The sequence below is a fragment of the Zootoca vivipara genome, chromosome 7 (genome assembly GCF_965207765.1).
Source record: "Zootoca vivipara chromosome 7, rZooViv2.hap1.1, whole genome shotgun sequence".
Classification (NCBI taxonomy): domain Eukaryota; kingdom Metazoa; phylum Chordata; class Lepidosauria; order Squamata; family Lacertidae; genus Zootoca; species Zootoca vivipara.
Genome location: NC_142590.1, coordinates 33623119 through 33644313, shown reverse-complemented (window position 1 = coordinate 33644313; position 21195 = coordinate 33623119). Strand labels below are relative to the sequence as shown.

General features: G+C 39.1%; 1 protein-coding gene across 3 annotated transcripts in view; it reads left to right on the top strand.

The window, feature by feature from the left end:
- The window catches only part of MIER1 (MIER1 transcriptional regulator), a 38930-nt gene that overhangs the window by 8815 nt on the left and 8920 nt on the right, over window positions 1–21195 (top strand). For 2 of the 3 annotated variants that reach the window (XM_088673930.1, XM_035121363.3), the window contains exons 2-8: window positions 2770–2794; window positions 4728–4873; window positions 15965–16085; window positions 17477–17541; window positions 18708–18780; window positions 19915–20066; window positions 20479–20560. In XM_088673930.1, the coding sequence (XP_088530056.1) occupies window positions 4775–4873; window positions 15965–16085; window positions 17477–17541; window positions 18708–18780; window positions 19915–20066; window positions 20479–20560 (592 nt within the window). In that variant the 5' untranslated portion in view covers window positions 2770–2794; window positions 4728–4774. Of the gene's footprint in view, window positions 1–2769; window positions 2795–4727; window positions 4874–10429; window positions 10580–15964; window positions 16086–17476; window positions 17542–18707; window positions 18781–19914; window positions 20067–20478; window positions 20561–21195 lie in introns of all 3 variants that reach the window. The other variant, XM_035121362.3, reaches the window with a different exon arrangement.

Below are 21195 nucleotides of genomic sequence, written 5' to 3'. Positions count from 1 at the left end.
GCGGCAGCTAGACTGGTGACTGGAAGCGGCCACCAGGACCACATAACACCGGTCCTGAGAGATCTACACTGGCTCCCAGTACATTTCCGAGCACTTGGTGTTGACCTTTAAAGCCCTAAAGGACCTTGGTCCTGTATACCTGTAGGAGCATCTCCACCCCCACCATTCTGTCCGGACACTGAGATCCAGCGCCGAGGGCCTTCTGGTGGTTCCCTCATTGCGAGAAGTGAGGTTACAGGGAACCAGACAGAGGGCCTTCTCAGTAGCAGCACCCATCCTGTGGAATGCCCTTCCATCAGATGTCAAGGAAATAAGCAGCTATCCTAATTTTAAAAGACATCTGAAGGCAGCCCTGTTTAGGGAAGCTTTTAATATTTAATGCTCTATTGTTTTGATATTCAATTGGGAGTCGCCCAGAGTGGCTGGGGAGACTCAGCCAGATAGGCGGGGTATAAATAATAAATTATTATTATTATTATTATTATTATTATTATTATTTTATTAGAATCATTGGATCATAACAGTTTTCACACACTAATACCACATCCTGTAGAATTTTATCTGTTATATTTTATCTGCACAATCAGAATGAATTTCAGGAACCAAAATGTTTTTTTCTGTGCAGCCTGAGCAGGAGCGATGAACAACATTATAGTTAATTGTTTTAGCTTGTTATACCCCACACCGTTACCCTGCTCAAAGTTATGAAGAATATTCTTACGTTATGAATGGTCCATCTAACTATTAAGAAAAAGAGTTAGGCCAATATATACGTAGACTTTTATATGTGGACTTTTATCAAGTCAACTGGATAAAAGTGACTTTTCTTAAATTCTCAAAGTTCTTAACCTAGCTCAAGGTTGTCATCTAAACTAGTTAGATGTTTAACTGATCATCACAATCAGTCCATTGTTTGAAAAATAAGACTTTAGAGCCATCTTTCCCCAAAATGGCAACTAGACATTCTATTTTTGTGACTGTAACCTTGGTTTAAGGAACAATTTGACGCCAAGCAGCCTTGCCCCCCATGCAAGGCTGAGAGCATTTATGCTCTCTGCCTCAATTATTGGGCTCTGGGACTCTAGGAGGCTCTCTCAAGATCTTGTGGGGCTCTCTGAGATGTCGCAAGAGGCTCTCAGAACCCGGTAAGCAAGGCGAAAAGCTCTTTCCACACTGAGAAACAGCTTTAAATCTCTATGCCTTGCATGCATTTCATTTATGTGATTTCAGCTAGCTTGCCACCAAGCACATAAAGCTGAGGTCGTGCAAGTTAATGGTGTGAAAGTTGCACATTGACTGTATTTTTTTTGTTATTTCTTACGTATATTTTCGGTGGAATTCGGTGCTGTGGTCTTCTGTTTGTTTCATCTATGCAAGCATTGCAGCTTTCCAGATAAAACAATCCCCGTACTCCTCCCCTTGTGTGCTGTTTTGATCCCCTCCAGAGCCAATTCGGGTGTGTTGAGCGGGGGGGCGGGGAGAACCCTGTTCTGCAAACAGAAGTTATTGTGCAGGTGAATCCTAATCTTTTAGTTTTTATGTTGTATTGTACACCTTGGGCTCCTTTCGGAACAAGGGTGATCCAGAAAGACAACTAGCAATAAAATAAAATGATTGTTGTGCTGGTAGAGACACAAATGACACTGTTGAGTCTTTGAAGTATTGACTGCAACGTTTGAAAAGCTAATTGTTTAAAAAGTTGGGGAGGTCAATGTTAGAAATTCAGGAATATAAGCTAATCAGCAAATGACACCTTAAACCTAGGTTACAGTCACCACAATGGAATGTCATCCCCCCGGATGATGTTGTTGTTGTTGTTGTTGTTGTTGTTGTTGTTGTTTATTTTCACTTCTATGCTGCTTTATATTTTAAAGAAAAAATCTCAAAACTGTTTACAACACATTAAAACATCAAATCCAGAATAAAACAAATTCAAGCTTCAAGGAAAATATTTCATATCCTTCTCTGAGTGACATTTTGCTTTCCCCAGTCACCAACCTAGCATCCACAGATCTCCACATGGTTGCAATTGGACCTACACCAGTCGCAAAACATTCCTGGCGTCTGGCTAATTTATTTCAGTGGGTTGGAGATCCATTTGAACACATAGTGTACTGATATTATTTGTCATGTGTCTTGCATGTTGAGCAGCTTACTTTTAAGCAATTTCCAATAATAGCTAGGGATGGGGAAAGCTGTGTTGCATTGAGCCGAACATTGCTAGTCTGGTTGTTGCAGGAATGTTAAAACACAACCTTGTTTTACTGGACTATCATGATGTAACAACATGTAGTGAGGCATTCATTACTCACATTATGAAATGTGAATGCCCTCACATGGTTGTGGCTTTTGCACGTATGTGTGTTCTGCTTTATCAAACTTTAAAAACTAGAAAGTAGGAATGGCTTTTGTTAAAAGTTTTCACATGAAATGATGACAGATTTTTGTGTTTCATTGCTTATACCAAGTAAGAATGCAGCTTAGAGATAACTTCCTGTGATGCACATATTTTCAGTTCTTACTGTTTTTATGTTTTAACAAAGGGTAAATGTTACGGTCTTTTGTTGTATAGTGTCAGTCTTGTGGTATAGTGTGTTTTCTGTCAGATATTTATTTATTCAAAATGTAAATACTTCTAGGCTGTTATATGATTGATCGAAATGTTGCAGTGAAAGTCAGAAATATTCTGGTTTACGCTTAATATTTCACAATGTATTGCAAAATATTCACTGATAACATTTTTCTTTTTTTCTTTCCTTTTTTTGATAGCCTTCTGTTGAGTCTGCAAGCCCAGGTAAAGTTTTATTCTGATATTTACAAAGCTTGGATAGAAAAGTGAGCCCTTTTTAACCGGCAATACTTGAATATATTTTATTGTATATACAGTAACTGCTGGAATTAACTATGTTCTATTCTACAAGACAGTCTGGTCTTGAGGGGATATTCATACATCTTAATTTTCATCCTCTGCTAAGCAAAACATGGGTGAGCCATGTTGCTCTTACACAGTTGCCATTAACATGCCTTTGAATTTGCACTACAGCCCACCTATGGTGAAGGTGGCTCAGTGCTTATCCGACATACTTCAGAATCCCATGCATGAATTTGTTAAGAAGGGGAGAAGTTTCCACTTTGTCATGGCTAAAGTCATGTTCTAGTGCTGGCTGAAATTAGCAACTTGCAGTCTTATACTGGTATTGAGCCCTTTCAGGCATGACTGGGCCAGAGGTTATTCTTGTTAACAGCTAATTCTGTCCATGTTAACAAATCAATTGTATTTGTAAGTCTGTAAGCTTCCACTATTCAACATAAGGTTGCCAGAATGAAAGTCCCTTCTTGCACAGCTAGTTAAAATGAAGTATGTTAAAAATGAAGTAGAGGCAAGTCATCAAGTTTAACTGTGTTTGTCTGTAGCATTCCCAATTCTGGGGTTGCCCCCTGTGCTGATCTGCTAGTCCTTTTTCTGTGGAACTGAATAACCAGGAATCCACACTGGGTTAGACTTAGTACATTGTACATGTTGGGCATGGTGAATCAGGGTGCTGAGCACTTCCCCAAAACCTGTATGTGGAACAGATAAAATAGTATGACATCTTTTCTCACCATAGTCCTACATATGCTACAGGCTTCTTTTCAGTCATGTGCTTAAATAAAATTTTAGTTGCCCTGTTGTTGAAGTGATGTATTCTGCACCATCCACTAGGTATTGGCAAGTGCAAAGTTGTATGATTCGTGCTTTAGAGTAGGAGGGGGAATTTTTTTGGCCTGGGAGGCCAGACCTTTATTTTTGCCCACCCCCACAAGTCAACTTCGGCAGGTAGGTGGGATTACCCACCTCACTATCTGATGCCATAATGAAATCTGGTGATTGACCTCTGCCAAAGTTGGTCTATGGAGATGGTGTGTTCAGAGGGCTTGTTCTGCCCTGGGTGCAAGGCTTCCCAAATGTCCAGCAACCAGCTGCTTGTTGTTAGGAAGCACTGAGCACACAGTTCGGAATGCATTTTGCACAGTGCTTCCCAGGTGCCTAGTAATCAGGCGTTTAATTATTATAATAAAATTATTGAGCATTTGGGGAGTGCTGTGCAAGTGCTTTCCAAGCTCTGTTCTTAGGATTTCCCAGGCAAAGAACTTGCAGAGTGCCAGACAGACAGCTGGTTAGTATTGATTATGGGAAATGCTTTTTGTTCAGTGACATAACAATTGTACTATTTTGCAGTGCAATATATTCTTAAAGCCAAATATTGGCACTGCCCATCACAAAAACATGAGCATTTGATCTTTCTACCTTCTACTCTTAAGTTAAAAATCCAGCAGGAAGCCAACATTCTGAGGTCATAGTTTTCTATATATGCACTGCTTTATAGCTTGACTCTGGGGATGAATTAAAAAACCTACCTATATCTTGCTTTGTAACACTGGATAAAGTTATAAGCTGCAGTCTTTTACCTAGGGGTAAGTTCTGTTTAACTCCCTAGGAATTACTTTTGAATTGTGTATAGGCTTGCACTTATTAGTACCGATGTTCATGCTTTATGATTTTTTAATCTATCGCCTTCAAATAGCACAATTTATTTATTGGTTGACTAATTATTTAGAGATTTGGCTGTTGCAGAAAAGTTTCACTGCTATATTAATCTTGGTTTTAAAATAATTTGCATGTGGTAATAATGATTTTAACACTTAAGTCTACAATGTGATCAACTGTGAGGTTAATCAAATTGTAGGAGGTTCTGCAACATCAGATGACCATGAATTTGACCCAACGGCTGACATGCTGGTTCATGACTTTGATGATGAACGAACTTTAGAAGAGGAAGAAATGATGGAAGGTGAAACAAACTTCAGTTCTGAAATAGAAGATCTTACAAGGGTAAATGCTAGAAAATATTTTTGAACAAAACACTATTTTGTTTGGGAAATAGTTTTGTCTTGGAAATGGTTTGATATTCTATTACCTGGGAAAAGAATCATTTCTTAGTTAACAGCAGAATGGGGTTGTGTTAAAGGGCTTTGGGTGAAAGGCATAGGGAACCTGTGGCTCTTCAATTGTTGGACTTCAACCTCAGCCAGTATAACCAATGGGAGTTGTAGTCCAGCAATGTCTGGATGGCCTCATGTTCCCTATCCTTGGCACAAGGTATTATCAGGGTAGTTCCACCATATTCAGTCTACACCAGTGGTTCCCCGTTAGCTAAGTATTGCAGAGCTCTGTTTTCCAAAAGCCAGGCCATGAATCCCCTACTATTGAAAATTTTGACATCTCTATGGTAGTTTTTGTTAATGTGAATGGTGCCATGGACCACCTGGGTGGGTTACATGGACCCCCTGGAATCCATGAACCACCAATTGGGTACCACTGATCTACATTATATGACAACTTCTCCGCATTATGGGTACTCTGTTCTGATTTAGCAGTATACTTTTATCCTCCTCTGTTTATTTTGTGATAGGGATGTCATGTGAGGAACTCATGCTGAATAAATGAAGACTCCCCAAGTGCCTGAGAAACTGTGTAATGGTACTTAAAAGTGCCAGTACAAAGAGGGGAAACAAGCAACTAAGCAAACATTGCTTAGCACCTTTTATATCTTCTGTTGCCCCAGTTCAGTTGCCCTAGAATCAGTTCAGTATGATCCATAGTCATGATCTTTGACAGGAGCTCAAATAAGAGATGTACAAAGTAGAGGTTTTTTATAGTGTATATCAAGTACAAAGTTCATAAGGCTGTTCATTTGTTTTAAAGTATGTCTAATCTAAGCCAATTAATTGATTCACTTTTCTCAAATTTATTTTTATTGCCTTTTTAAAGTTTTCATCATTATGTAGCTTATTTAATTCTGAAATTAATAATAGTTTTGGGGACATAGATTTTGGACTTGTTGGAAGCTATTTTGTGTGGGCAGCTAGTTTGACTGCCTAATGTTTGACATAAAGGTGTGCTTTGGGGAAAAAATTCAGTAAGAGGATTCTGGGGGGGGGGGAATACCTTTGACTAGTTATCTTGTTAATGAGTTCTTAGGATGAGTTGTAAAGCCTAAGGAATAGTAAGGAAGCCTGGTTTGGGGAATGAGAGTGAGCAGATTAGCAATGTAATGAGAACATTAAAGGTTCTGCTGTCAGTCAGTAAGCATACTGGTCATATCTTGCACATCATGTTTAATGCAGTGCGCATGAGTTTGCCATGTCATAAAGGGTTACCATATTCTGAAGAGCAAAACTTGAACACATTTGGGACACATCCACCCACCATCCCGCATCTCCGTCGCCCACTCCCTCCCTGCCGCTGACCCCTTTTTTGCCCACCTGCTCCCTCCCTCCCTTCTCTTACCTTTGCTGTCTTTGGCCTCCTGCTCAGGAGATGCTGCGTCTCCAGATGATGGGAGGCTAAGTGGCCCCGAGAAGGCTGTGGCAAGCCTGGCAGCCACCAGAAACATCACAAGGCCGAGCGCAACCCTAACACAGATAATACTACTACTGGTCATAATTAAAACCCAGGCACTTCATATAAAATGCAAAAATCCACCCAGATGGGCATGCTGGCCCCCCAAAAGAGGACATGTCCAGGAAAACCTGGATGTATGGCAATACTAATTGATTAGTTTAACAGCTTTATAGCCCATTATTTGTTACGCTGCATTTGTACCTGGTGGGAAGCCATAAACTATGGCTTACCATGCATGAGTGAATCTTGTCTGCTTTGTGCACTCACACAGAGGGAAAATAAATTAAGATCCCTGGCTTGGTGTTAAATCTAAACAGGATGGTAGTTTGACTCCCAACAAACCATAGTTAGTAAGCCAAGGTTGATTCTTGACTTCTTGTAGTTTGGAGTGAAACAAACCATTATTCCCTGTTGGGAGATAATACTCAGACTGTGATCGTGATTTGTTTTCTCCCAGTGCAAGCAAGGAGGAGTGAAGCAAGTACAATTCACTCATGTGCAAGGAGGAGTGAAGCAAGTACAATTCACCGTGAAGTACAAATACAGCCTTGGTGCAAAACATAGTCAGTAGTCACAGACAACCTGACAAACCACAGTTTACAAAAATGGAAGGCGAAAGCTTTCAAACAACCCCCAACTGCAGGGGGGAAGAGACTGGAGGCTAAAGCAGAGATTGAGCCTCAAACCTGAGACTCACTATGGCGTCTTCTATCAACCATGAACATGGCCAAGAGATCAGATTTCTTATTCTGTAATATTTGTTATAAGTAGTAGTAGCAAAGCGTGTATCTCTTCAAAGTGCTGCAGTTTTTGGCATGGAGTATTATACTACTAATCAGATGTCAGTTTTCATAGAAAAGAACAGTGAAGGTCAGAAGCATTGAATTTTAGTGAAAGACTAGTATGAGCAACGTTATGTGTGCCAAAAATACTGCAAACACTCTGCTATGTAAAAAGGCTCATTTAATATTAAGAATAGCCAACCAACTACAGTTACAGTAAGTCAACCAACTACAGTTAAGTTGCATATGATTGGATAACAATATGATTTGCATATTATTTTATTGGACATACCCTGTTTCTCCAAAAATAAGATGTAGCCATAAAATAAGCCATAGCAGGATTTTTAAGCATTCAAGGAATATAAGCCATATCCCGAAAATAAGCCATAATGATAGCCAGTTTAACCTTGTAGGTTAAACTGTACCATACTTAATAAAAAAATAAGACATCCCCTGAAAATAAGCCATAGTGTTGTTGTTTTTTGAGGAAAAATAAATATAAGATGGTGTCTTATTTTCAGAGAAACACGGTAGATGAAAAATCTATGGTGCAGTTGTTAAGCTTCTTAAGTGATACTCTGAAAGCCTAATCCATAAGGTGTGAAAAACCTTAAACTGCTATGTTTATAAACCCTCATAATACCAACCTAAGAAATCATGAGAGTTGAAAAAAACACAATGAAGTTGGTTTCCGGCCATGTCACAAGTCAATGGTGGTAGCCCCTCACTGCCTTCCACAGGCAGTGAGGAGGTTTAGGCAGGGAAAAGCCAGGATTTATGAGGCAAAACTCCTGGTATTGTTCCCTAGTGGGGTCTGGGGAGCTCACTGCATCCTGCTGTGCCGCTCAAGCTCGTGCCTACCAACTTGAAAGGCAGAACGGGTGCGACCTGGGTGTGTATCCCTACCATGGATGAGCCTCCGTCTCTGGCTTGATTTGTGGTTGGTTCTTCCAATATTCGGACAATTGGCATTAATCAAGAGGCACTCCTGGACTGACATATGCCAATGGACTGCAATCAGTTAGCTGCCCGAAGGACTGGACTTGAATCTTTGAAGGTTTTATTTGAAGTTTGAGAATCCTTACAACAGCCAGGAAAGGAAGGGGGTGAACAAGGTACTTTGTGCTTTTGTATGGTTTACAAATTGTTTCCTTTTCCCCCTGTCCTCCCACACATAGTGAAAATGACATGTGTAGCCGCTGCTATGTTATTCTGTTTGTTACTTCGGAAAATAGGGGGGAGGCTCAACAAGGAATTTTACAAGGTTTTACTATGCCCTCCCCCCTCGACTGAGGCTGAATGGACTTTATTTAAACTTATTCATGGACTGTTGTTGGGAAAATGCAGTGGGAGAAAAAATAATGAACTGCTGCCGAACAGATGCGGTAAAGACGGTGAATTTGAGAAAAGATCTTGCTTTTAACTGTGTGCCGAGGAAGAACTCCAGAGCGAAATTTTAATGGCGGAGTTTGGATATGCACTTTGTGAGTTATTTATGTATTTTGTACATAAATTTATGTAGTTTGTAAGCTAGTCCGTAAACAGCGGAAGGAAAGAATGGAATGTAACTTTGTACCATCCAGATAAACACTGCAAAGAACTAAACAATGGAAGATAGAATTAACTCACCCAGCACACCAGGTCTGGAACAACAATATATAGGAGGGACTACACACGTGAAATTGATCATTTATTTATAAGATGTAATGGAGGTGCAAAAGCGGCAAGCTGGAAGAATGGTTTAACGGCAAATGAAGGATGTCAGCTGGACTTAAATAAGAAATGATGCAGCTATGCAAGGAAATGTTGATGATCATAAGTTTGGAACACCAGCAGGAAACCTGATTTTAAGAAATTGTATTAAATTAATTTGGTTTGATTTGTAATAATTTGGAAAATTAATAAAAATAATTTTGGCGGAAAGGAAAAACAATGAAGTTTTCTTCATGTTTCTTTTACTTGTTTCTTTTTCTCATGTTTTCTGTAACATTTTCAGGTTATCTCTACAGTCATAAGTTATAAATTTCAACATGCTGGCAGGAGTGATGAGAAATAAGTCCTAATGGGTTGAGAACTTTGATCCAAATGTGTCACTCCAAACCATTCTTATCTGGTAGCTCAGTTCCTCCCCAGGCCCCATCTCCTCTTCTTCCCCACCCCATCACACCTCTATTGATCCAACTGCACACTCTCCTTGAGTGTTTTTGCCTGGCTAGAATGTGTCCCTGGATTCTGATAATCTTGCTTCCTTGGATGGAGGATAGAGAGGGATGTGTGTGAGAGTGTGTGTAGAAACTAACCTAATGTACAAAGATAATATGTACATTGATTGTTACTATTCTTGCCTCTGGATCCATCATGCACTAGAAGGGAATGTAGCCCTTGGACTAAAAATATTTCTCTATTTTTTGGTGTAAATCCATTGCTGACCTGCAAAAAATATTTCTCTGAGGGAAATTTTTCCAACCAGAGCAATGGGATCATCATGTCAAAGGCAATAAATCTTATCCCCCCCAATGTCCTTGACACAGACACACCATAGCTGTTGAAGATTATATAATATTGTCATTTCATTCTAGAAACCCTCCCTACTCTATAGTTTCTCTTTCATGTATGTGTTGTAATCTGTGCCTATTGTAAAAGAACTTTGCTGCTAATTGCTAAGATCAGGCATCCCCAAACTGCGGCCCTGCAGATGTTTTGGCTTACAACTCCCATGATCCCTAGCTAACAGGACCAGTGGTCAGGGAAGATGGGAATTGTAGTCCGAAACATCTGGAGGGCCGAAGTTTGAGGATGCGTGGCTAAGATGGAGATCACCCAACCCCTGCTCCAGTTGTCATGCCCCTTGTCCTCATCATTACCATTGTCAAGTCCAACAGAAGGGATAGTGATCAATCTGTGTGCTATTTTCTCTCTACATGTGCAGAGCAGGAAACATTATAGAGGGAATGATTTTGCTTATCTTCTGGGGGTGTAGATTGCCATGGTATCATCATATCAAACTGCACCAGTGCCTCATCTTGTCTTTGCTCTGCCTCGAAAAGAGCAGGATAGAGTTGAGTCAGAGGACAATACATGCAGGCTGACATCTGCTCTCCAGAGGACAGTTGTAGCCACTGTTGACTAGATAGCCTATAGATTACAACATTGGTATTAAATTCATGGAATTATTATAATTTCCTGTTTTAATTCTTTTTAGGAAGGTGATATGCCAATTCATGAGCTTCTTAGCCGTTACGGCTATGATGGTACTGTGCCACTACCAGAAGAGGAAGAAGAGGAGGAGGAGGAGGAGGAGGGTGAGGGTGAAGATAATGATAACAACAGTGGGTGCAGTGGAGAAAATAAAGTGAGTTAGACTTACTAATTTGAAAACTTGGTCTGTGCTATTGTGTGCTTCCTATCGTGTGCTTTTGGCAAGCTAGCATATACATTCCTTAAAGCTGATATTATTTAGTGAAGCTGCTGTAAAGATGAGTATTTAAACTTGGACTGTGCTTTTGGTTCCTAGTTTCTTCTGTGTGTGTGTGTGCGTGTGTGCGTGTGTGCGTGTGTGCGTGTGTGCGTGCGCACACAGGTAGATAAAGGCCAAAAGGGAAAGCTGGAACTGACTGCTGCTATGGGACTGTATCAAGGAGGCATAGCTGTGATTGTTGTGTGTGCATGAGTACATACACTCTCTTTTGCCCTTTGAATTTATTTCATAACATTTATATACTCCTTGATTATAGAAAAAACCTAAAGAAATCCTGCCTTTAAGGACACAAAAATGTACTGTACTTGCTTTCAAAGATTTACTTGGGGTGGAATGGACATTGGAGTCATTGAATCATAGAATTGTAGAGTTGAATGGGATCCCGAGGATCATCTAGTCCAACCCCCTCAACTAAATCCCTGAGCTCCATTTACCCGGGAATAACATCTGAACAATGAAGAACCTATGTTTGTTTACATTTAAATGACTGTGTTACCTGGGTGCATCTTTCTCTAAATCTCCTTAGTTTAGTCAGTAGTCTGAACTTCAGACTAGTCTTGGTTTCTGGGGAAAGTGAGTGAGGAAGGATGTAAGCTCAATATCTACTCCTAGTTTCATTTTAGAGTATGATCTGAGGGTCAAGAAATGGGTGACCAGTCCCAGAAAGATCTGAGTGTAGTGTAGTGCTGGGGAAACTAGCCTGTGGGTCTCATTAGGCTGGCCTGGTCTGAGAAGTTGGCCTACCATGCCATTTTGAGCAAACTTTCTTTCTCAAGCCTGACATCATATATGACATTTGGTGCAGAAATGTTGGCTTTTCTTCATTAAATTTCTTTCTTGCCTAAGGAGCCCAGGGCGGCAAACAATAAAGAGACAATAAAATAGAACAAACCCCCTCCCCCCACAAAATCATATTTAAAACACTTTAAAGCATTAAGAAAATCTAAAACAAGTTCAAGCTATGGCTAAAAGAAAGAAGAACTCAAATATGTAAAAAAAGTCAGCACTTTTTGATTTTGGCCGTCTTTTCTGCCTTCTTGCACAGTGATAGAAAAAGGTGCAAAATTCCAAAAGTGTTGACTTATTTTTGATGCAGAGAAAGAATCAGGAACACACAGTTTCAGACTAGGGATTCAAAAGAACATTTTTCTTTTGCATCTTGGTTTGACCTCAAGCTGGAATTCGAAGGAAAAATCTTTCAGTTATCCTGTCAGGCAATTTGTAGTCCAGCAACATATTGTCTACCCTACTTGAAACTATTGAGATAAACATTATGGATAGCACTAAAGCAAGTTTATATCATGAAAATGAAAGGGGGCAGTTTATATATTTATTTATTCAGAAATTTATTTGCCACCCATTATAACAATGTCCTCTGGGTAGTTCATGCACAAACACATCTCTTATTCCCATTGCCAATAGCATTTACTGTTCAATTCAAGCATGCAGTTAGGTGGCAAATTCTATGACTTATTTCCATATTAACCTTTTTAAAAAAAATCTGTACAACATACTACAGGTTAGGATAGTGCAGAGAATCATGCAGAAAGTCTACCCAAGAAAGAACACTTGGTTACTGAAAACAATGCATAATATTTTGCCACCAAAGTTTGGTCTACTAAAGCATATTGTCTTGCCCCTTTTGCTCCATTACCTGGGTTGGACAGTGCTTTATTGCGTTGGTGATGCTGTGGAATAAAGAATCTTAAGTTTTCTTTAGAACATTTTGCTCCCACATTTTTCACAGTAAATAATGCAAGTAAGACATTGCTGGTGTAAAGAGATACACTCAGAAAATTTCTTTCTGGGACTCTGCTGCAATCTTTTCTTTTGTTTGAGTGCCTCCTGAGGTTCATATTCCAGTCTTGGCAATTTCATCTGAATATTTTGTGTTTTGTCAGAAATTGCAGAAGCTTTGACAAATTGTATAACTATAACTAGTTACTCCAGGATAATTGTCTCAAGGGAAGTGGAGTACTAAGTAGATCTTGTGCTTCTGACTAGGTGATTAATGGCAATTTGTCTCAGACGTTAAGAAACCTGAATCTAAACAAATCATCAGCTTCCTCAATTTTTCAATACAAACTTGCAAAATACTGTAGGTACAAAACATCTCACATCATTATTCATCTGTATGTGTTTCAGGACAGCTTGAGTGATTGGTGAAAAGCTATAGGGCAATAGGGCAAGACTATAAGACAGGTTATAAGTATTAACTGATCTTCCATTGTTCTGTTGTTGTCATGTGTTGTGTTCCTCTGTGGCAGTGAAACACCTGGTATATAACTCTTAATAATTTAAGCTGAAAGAAATTGACTTAATTAGTAATTGAGGGCAATGAATTGATTAATGCTATGGTTGGAGCACAGGTGGCAGAATTTTAGAAAGTATCCAACGTAACACAAAGCCCATGATGCAGTGTAAGTGGTGGCAAGAAAAAATATCCTACTTTTCTGCCACCATTGCATCTGCAAAATTGCCAGGCAGAAGAACTGTCCAGGTGGAGAGAGATGGGAATTGTTATGAGCACTTCTTGTTTAGATTTGTTGCATACCCTGCACTGTCAGGTTACAGTAATACAAAATACAACATTAAAACTGCTTAAAACAAATTGCAATCAAAACTAGCATGGGTCCTAGTAATGGATACTTTTCAGTTAGTTTTTTCCTGCCAACTAGCTTGACTGGATGAGGTTTACCACTTACATGCTCACTGCTTTCCCATTTTTGGGGATAGGGACAAGGGCTGTGGAAGGAAAGGGGAGTAAGAAAATTGCCTCCCAGTGCCCCTTCATGGAAGCCTCCTCTGGATCAAAGAGCTTCTATGAATGGTTGCAATTGGGGGGGGGGGAGCCAATGGCTAAAAATTTTTGATTTGAAAGACAATTAAATTGACTCTTATTTTTATATGTTTTATTACAAATATTGTGTATGTGTGTTTTAAGTTCTATTTTCTTTCTCTGATTATTTGTGGGGGGTTATTGCGTTCATGTTTTTATTTTTATTCTGTATTTTGTGTTTTTATATTGTGATTTTATCCTGTGAACTGCCCTGAGACCTGTGGGTATATGACAGCATAGAAATTTAATAAATAATAGTAAATTATTATTATTATTATTATTATTATTATTATTATTATTATTTATTAGATTTTATTATTATTTTGGTATTTTGGTTATGTCATTCTGTATGAGTCTTAGAGGCGACCAAACCCTCTAAGAGATGACATAGTTCCTGTACCTATGGAGAAGTCTCTCTTACAAGTCAACTTGATCTGTGTCATAACTGGATTATTTCGGCAAGCTTTCAAGTATGTGCTAGCTTCTCATCTAGACGTTCCATGATTTAGTATCTGGATCTGCTCCATGCTGGTTTCTGGTCTGATTTTGGAATTGAGATTCCCTTGGGCATTCTGGTGGATGACCTGTACTGGAGATGGGCAGAAGGAGTGAAACCCTATTACTTCTCCTGGACCTCTCAACAACCTTTGATACCATCAACCATGGTATCTTTCTGAACCTCCTGAAGTTGATCATAGGCTGAACAGGAGTCACTAGTGTGATGCATCTGCAATACATGAATACAGTTTTAGACTGAACTGTCGATTGCAAGGCACAAGAAGTAATGGTTACAAATTTATTGTGCAATAGTCAGAGCTCATTTAGACTTCTATTTCTAGCTCTGGGCACCACAGTAAGAAAAATTGATACATTGGAATGTGCTTAGAGGATGGCAGCATGTAGGAAAGGTTGAAGGAACTGGGTATGTTTATCCTAAGAAGCCTAAGGAGGGATATGATAGCACTCATCAAATTTTTGAAAGTCTGTCTTGTGCAAGTGGGCAAAATAAAATGTTTTCTGCTTCTCCAGAGGACAAGATTAGAGATAATGAGTTTAAGTTACAGGAGGGTAGATTTATGTGAACATTATGAGAAACTTCTTGACACGTCAGCAGTAGAACCAGTTACACAAGTCAGAAGGGGTAAACCTGAGAACCTCCCATAACTATGATCATTAGCTATGCTGGGATGAGCTGATGAGAGTTATAGTAGGCCTCCCCAAACTCAACCCTCCAGATGTTTTGGGACTACAATTCCTATCATCCCTGACCACTGGCCCTGTTAGCTAGGGGTGATGGGAGTTGTAGCCCCAAAACATCTGGAGGGTCGAGTTTGGCCATGCCTGAGTTATTATAGTTTAGCATCTGGAGAGTCATACAGTATTCATCCCTGATGTAGGGGGTGGTATTTGTTTCCTTATAAGAGGTCTTCAAGCAGAGACTGGCTAGCCATTTGTGAGGGATGCTGTAAATCTGGATGCCCTAGGTCAAACAAGGGATTGGACTAGATCAATTTTTGCTAGCATGCTGGCTGTGGAGGGCACTAGGTTGGTGAAGTCTGGGCTAAATGGAACCCCTCAAACTCTGTACAGTACTGTAATTCTGTAACGGTGATGATGTTATATTACATTATTTCAGTGGTTTTGCTTTTTCCTAGATAGATTGTCTCAAAGTGATGATTTGCCAGCTACAATCTTTTAATGAACAATGCAGACCCAGCCTCGGTTATCTATCCCTAGTTACTTCCAGGTTATACTACTGCAGAGCTCTCTCTGTGGGTTTTCCTTCAAAGAAAGCCTGGAAAACCTCAATTAGTCAAAAATGCAGTGGCCAGATTGCTAGCTAGGGATGAAAGATTGGAGCATATTCCTTACTTCCCATCCCTAAATCTGCATTCACAATTGCCAAAAGCAGATTTCAGCTTGCAAGTTCCCCCTTTAAAATAACAACAGTAGCAAACAGTTAGCTGCTTTTCTTTTCTTTCTTTTCTTTTTGCTTCCTCAGTTTTAAGCATTGGTTCTATCCTTTAATTACCTGGGACAAGGCTGCCTCAGGAACTGTGTTCCTGCAGAAGTTTTCCAGATACAAAGATTAGCATCAGAAGCCCTTTTTTGGTCCTGGGTGGGTATGTGACAGGACCTTTTGGGTCAGTGGTACTGTGGAATGCCTTCTTTGTGCAGATCTGCTGTGCCTATTTTAGTTTTTAAAAACATGTTAAAACTTTTTTCAGTGTGCTGCTTATGTATGATTTTAGTCTGTTAATCTGCTTAATTTTTCTTTTCCACTTGGTTTTTAAGGCATCGCTTCCTACTGTTATGGGTTATGATGCACTGTTTGTCAATTATACCATTTTTATTTTGTACGTTAACTTGTGGTAGGGCAGAAATGATAATAGCTGCTGTCTTGTTTCATTGTTTGTAAGGAGGAGGTCATAAAGGATTCATCTGGTCAAGAGGATGAGACGCAGTCCTCCAACGATGATCCGGTGCCCTCTGCTGTACAGGAGATAATTCGCCCACGGCGGTGTAAATACTTTGATGCAAGTATGTCTTTTAAAGTATTAAGCATTGTCATCTAAACCTGTTTTCAGACATTTGTAACAGCTCTTTAATTTGATCCCGTATAAGTGTTTGAGAATTCTCATACCAAAAACTGGATGAGATAAGCCTTTTCCTTACTTCCCATATCTTAAGTGCTCTCACAAGTGCCAAAAGCAAGTTTCTGCTTGCAAGTAATAAGGTGTTATTTTGTTTGTGTCCTTCCTTTTTTAAAACAATTATATAGGCATATTTTAATTATTTTGTATGTATGAATCTCTTTGGCAAATATTGGAATTATTAGGAGAAAATGTGGTGGGGGCTGTAGTGATGGTTAGTAAGCTGTGGAAAACTCATCCTATTTAGATCATTCCTAGACCTTGTAAGATGCATTCTGTGGATGTTAATCTTTTGCTGGCACTTAGTGGGGATAGGGACATTATGAAATGATGAAACGATCAGAGATTTTGGGCAAAGTCATAAATCTGTAATATGCATGTTGGCTCCATACATATAAGGAAATAGCTAGAAATTCAAACATTTATTTGGCAAATATGGTGAGAGGCAAAGGCAGTGAGCCTTTTCTAGTTCCTTTCAGATGTCTGGAAGGACTTCAGCATGCGTGTTGGGACTTCTAGAAATATTTTTCCCCAGACTACCATCAGTTTCTCCCTGCCCCCCAGCCCCAATAGTGTTAGAAGCACTTAGATCAGTGGTTCTTGTATACATAGAGGATTCAGAACATGCAGTTGTTTGATTTACAGAAAATGAGATGCTTTCCTGAAGGTTGAGGTGTCGCTAGCTTCCATTGGAGAACAGGGTAAGGAAAGGGAAGCTTTTGTGATGCTCCTCTGACCCAAGCCTTGTTGTGCAAGTGGCAGTCCTTGCACTCAGTTTCTGGTGAATCTGCCCAGTATTTCTTTAGTGGCCTTGCTAGAATTAAAACATACTGTTGACAGCAGTCAGAACTGTGTTCTTTTATAGTAATTGTCAGTAGCTGTTTGGCTACTGGTTTCAGCAACATGGGATGTAATTTTTTTTTTAAAAAAACACCTTTTAAAATCTATTTCAAACTTGAGAATTCATGCTTTCTCTGACTTTGCTTATGCAGCTGTTCTTTGGTAAATACATTGCCATGGTGTTCACAGATATTTAAATGACCATATAGGAGGGTTCAATTTTTTACAAATTTGTAATCTACTTGCTTCTTACAGTTCTTTGTATTACTCAGTAAGGAGATCTCTGCCACAAGTCGTCACATACAGTTGGTTGTGACATCATGTCTCAATGCCCAATTAACTTTGAGAAAACTGTCTCTAGGATATACTGTATCTGAAGGAATGCGACTCAGAGTAGCTATTAACATTTAAGCAAAAGTTGTTGGTTTTCATATATAGACAGTGAAATAGAAGAGGAATCTGAAGAGGACGAAGATTATATTCCTTCAGAAGACTGGAAGAAGGTATTACTATATCAGCATATGTGGCTACTATATAAATAAAGTAATTTTTTTCAAGAAGGTATTTGAGAACATTGTGAGTCCCCTTTGGGTGCAGTCATCAGAGGGTTTGGGGCGATTTTCAGCTCCAGCTGGTGTGCCAACAAAGGCCATTTCTGGAATGAGACAGCCTCACCAGAGTTCTGCATGTTCTGGCCACCTCCTGTTCAGACTACTGTAGTGCCCTCTATGTTGGGCTACCCTAGAAGACTGCCTGGAAACTGCAGATAGTGCAGAATGCAGCTGTAGGAGTCCTTATTTTGTGGGATCTGAACTTCTTCGTATTTGTTTCCAGGGCCAATTCAGTGTGCTTAAACTAATATATAAAGCCCTTAACGTCTTGTGGGTACACATTTGTTGAACCACCTCTCCCCATGTCAGCCCACACTCTTGAATTTGGCAGAAACCCCTGCTGGTGGTACAACTAGCAGCTGCGGTTCACTGAGTGGGAGACCTGGCGCAGGGCCTTATCTTTAGTGGTGCCACAATTATTGAACTCCTCCTCCTCTTAGCCATAGCTCTAATGGGTGCCCACCGCATGTGTAGGGCACTTGTTCACGTGAGCATGTGAAGGGCATGCCTGATTCTTCATCTCAATTTGCGCTTTTGAATTGATTGTTGTTGGTTATTTGCTGTTATTTTTATCGATGCCATTTGATTTGCTAGATGGAAACTGCCTTGGGGTTATTTATGACTTTTAAGTAGTATATAAGAAGACAAAATCAACTGTATTGTGAAACATGTTTTTGTTGGCAACATCTGCACTTTTGTGTCAATTTTAAAAATGGAAACAATACTTCTCTTTATCTTCTTTATCGAATCTGGCTCTGAAAGCCACACACTGAACAATTTTGACAGATAATTCACTGTTCAGAAGGGAATGTTGCTGTTACTTCATAGCTTGTCCCCAGGTTAAATGGATGGTGCTACCTGAATACAGAGTACTTAGCTCATTAAAGTGAGAAGCTTGACAGTTGAAGTCATTACTATTTTCTCAAACTGCATCTTCTAGTGATTGGTTGCATTCATTTTGTGTTAAACCTAAATATTTTTAAAATAATATACATAGATAGCAACAAATGGGTGCTCAGTTACACTTCTGGTTATTGTGAATGTGTTTTTTTATATAGGAAATCATGGTGGGTTCCATGTTTCAAGCTGAAATTCCAGTTGGGATATCTAAATACAAAGAAAATGAAAAAGGTAAACTTTAATTGCTGTTAATGCTATGGTGGTAATTTGATCCAAATTAAGAGATCTGACAAATTTGAGGTAAGATGTGTAGGGGAAAAAGGTGGCCAATAAGGTTCGTGATTGAAGTAAACTTTAGCAGTTCTCATAATGTTGCAATGTGATTGTCACATGAATTCCATTGGTAAAAGTTACTATCCATTAATTTTATCATGTTAAAAATGGCCATGAGAAACAAGCTCAAGACACAATGAATCTCTATAAGAATCTTTATTTTGGTTACTGGAAAACTGCTGTGTAAGGAATATTTATTTATTTTGGCAATAGTATAATTGTATTCAGCTGAATTTCCTGGCCTGGAACTGACAGATGAAGTAACAGCTATTAAGACTCTCATAGTCCAGGGCTTCATCACTGGGCGACACCTGCTGATCTTGCAGCATTTGGCTCTGGTGGCAGGTACAAGAGGTGCTGGGGAAGCAAAGATGTTAGAAGTCTCAATCCCCAATGCTTTTTGTCATGAATGATGAGTGAATACAGTACAGTGGTACCTCTACTTACGAATGTTTCTACTTACGAATGGAGCTCGGTCCGCCATCTTGGATGCGGTTTAGATAGGATTTTTTTCTACTTACGAATTTTTAGACAGGGTTGCTTCGACTTATGAATTTTTTCTCCCAATGCATTCCTATGGGATTCGACTTACACATTTTTTCGACTTACAAATGTGCGTTCGGAACGTATTAAATTCGTAAGTAGAGGTACCACTGTACTTACTTTGTTGCACACAGCTTCCCATCAGAACAAAGTGATAGAACTGAGTTGCCCATTTACAAGAGTTAGACTTTGCATAGTGTCACAATACGTATCCTCCAAGTTGCCGCCAATTATTAGTGAACCAGTAAAACGCAACTCTTCAGGTTTGTCAGCTTTTCAGCTCAGCCCTGTGTTATCTACTCAGAAATAAGTCTGGGTTTCTTAGAGAAAACCATACATTCTGTGTAGAATTATTGACAGAAATGCTGTCAAGAAAGTCTGTTTAGCATTTTTGCTTGTTTTGGAGGTAAATGGAAATAATTTTGGTAGATAGGTTTAAAGACAGATGATGTTAAGACAATATATAATGTCTTGATTTCTCTAATTTAGTGTATGAAAATGATGACCAGTTGCTGTGGAATCCAGATTACTTGTCTGAAGAGAAAGTGATCGAATTCCTTAATGAAGCCTCTAGACGAACAGGTGATGAGAGAGGAATAGATGCAATTCCTGAAGGATCTCATATTAAAGACAATGAGCAGGTATTTAAGACACTTGGAACTCTTAGTGACTTTAAAATTCCTTGTGGTTATTTTGTTGTGTGTCACATTATACTCCCTCATCTTGGCTGCCTAATGTTTTTGAGTGGTGCAGGATTCAGAATTTTATATGTATTGAAAAATATGAAATCTATGTTCCTTAGCTGGTCAGAGCATGGTGCTGGTAGCACCAAGGTTTCAGGTTTGATCCCCATATGGGACAGCTGCATATTCCTGCATTGCAGGGCATTGGACTAGATGATCCTCAGGGTCCCTCCAACTCTTCGATTCTATGATTCTACAGCAGGATCTAGCTTTGTCTTAACACTGGATTTTAAAAGCAGAAACTGTTGGTTTTGTTCCAGTGTTTTTAAACAATAGTTGAGAAGATCACAATTTCTTCCTTCTTTCCCAGGCTTTGTATGAATTAGTGAAATGCAATTTTGATATAGAAGAGGCACTAAGAAGATTAAGATTTAATGTAAAAGCAGCCCGAGGTATGTATATTTTATCATTAAAAATACCTATAATTAAAACAGCCAATTTAAAAAGCTTCCGAACATTAGAATCCCATTAAGAGCCCTTTAATATATCAACTATATATCTTCTATCCTTACATTATTTTAGAGGTCTTAAAATAATTCAGTTTAATATTTATGGTTTTATTTTTTTTAATGAAAATATTTCAGTGAAACAAAATAAATGAAAAAATGCAAAAGGAAATGAAAGGTACATTTAAAAATTACAATAATTTAGTTTACTCTCAAGAGTTTTCCCACCCTTCAAGTGTACTTATTAGTTACTATTATGTTGATTTGTAGCTTGTTGACTGATGGAACCCTGAGTGCAAATCAATGGTTCCTCGTTATTCTTGAAAAAAATGACAAGTGGGGTGCCGTAGGGTCTGGTGTTGTGACTTGGATGAAGGAATAGATGGGATGCTCATCAAAATTGCAGGTGTAACCAAGGTGTTGTACGTATACCCCCTAGGGTACATGAATGGGTTTCAAAGGGTAGGCAGCATAATTTTTTGTTTTACTTTATCATAGGTTTTTTAGCTGCATAAAACAATTCAAATATAAAATAATATTATTAAAACTACTCCCAAATTATATTCGCCTGAGAAGGTGGT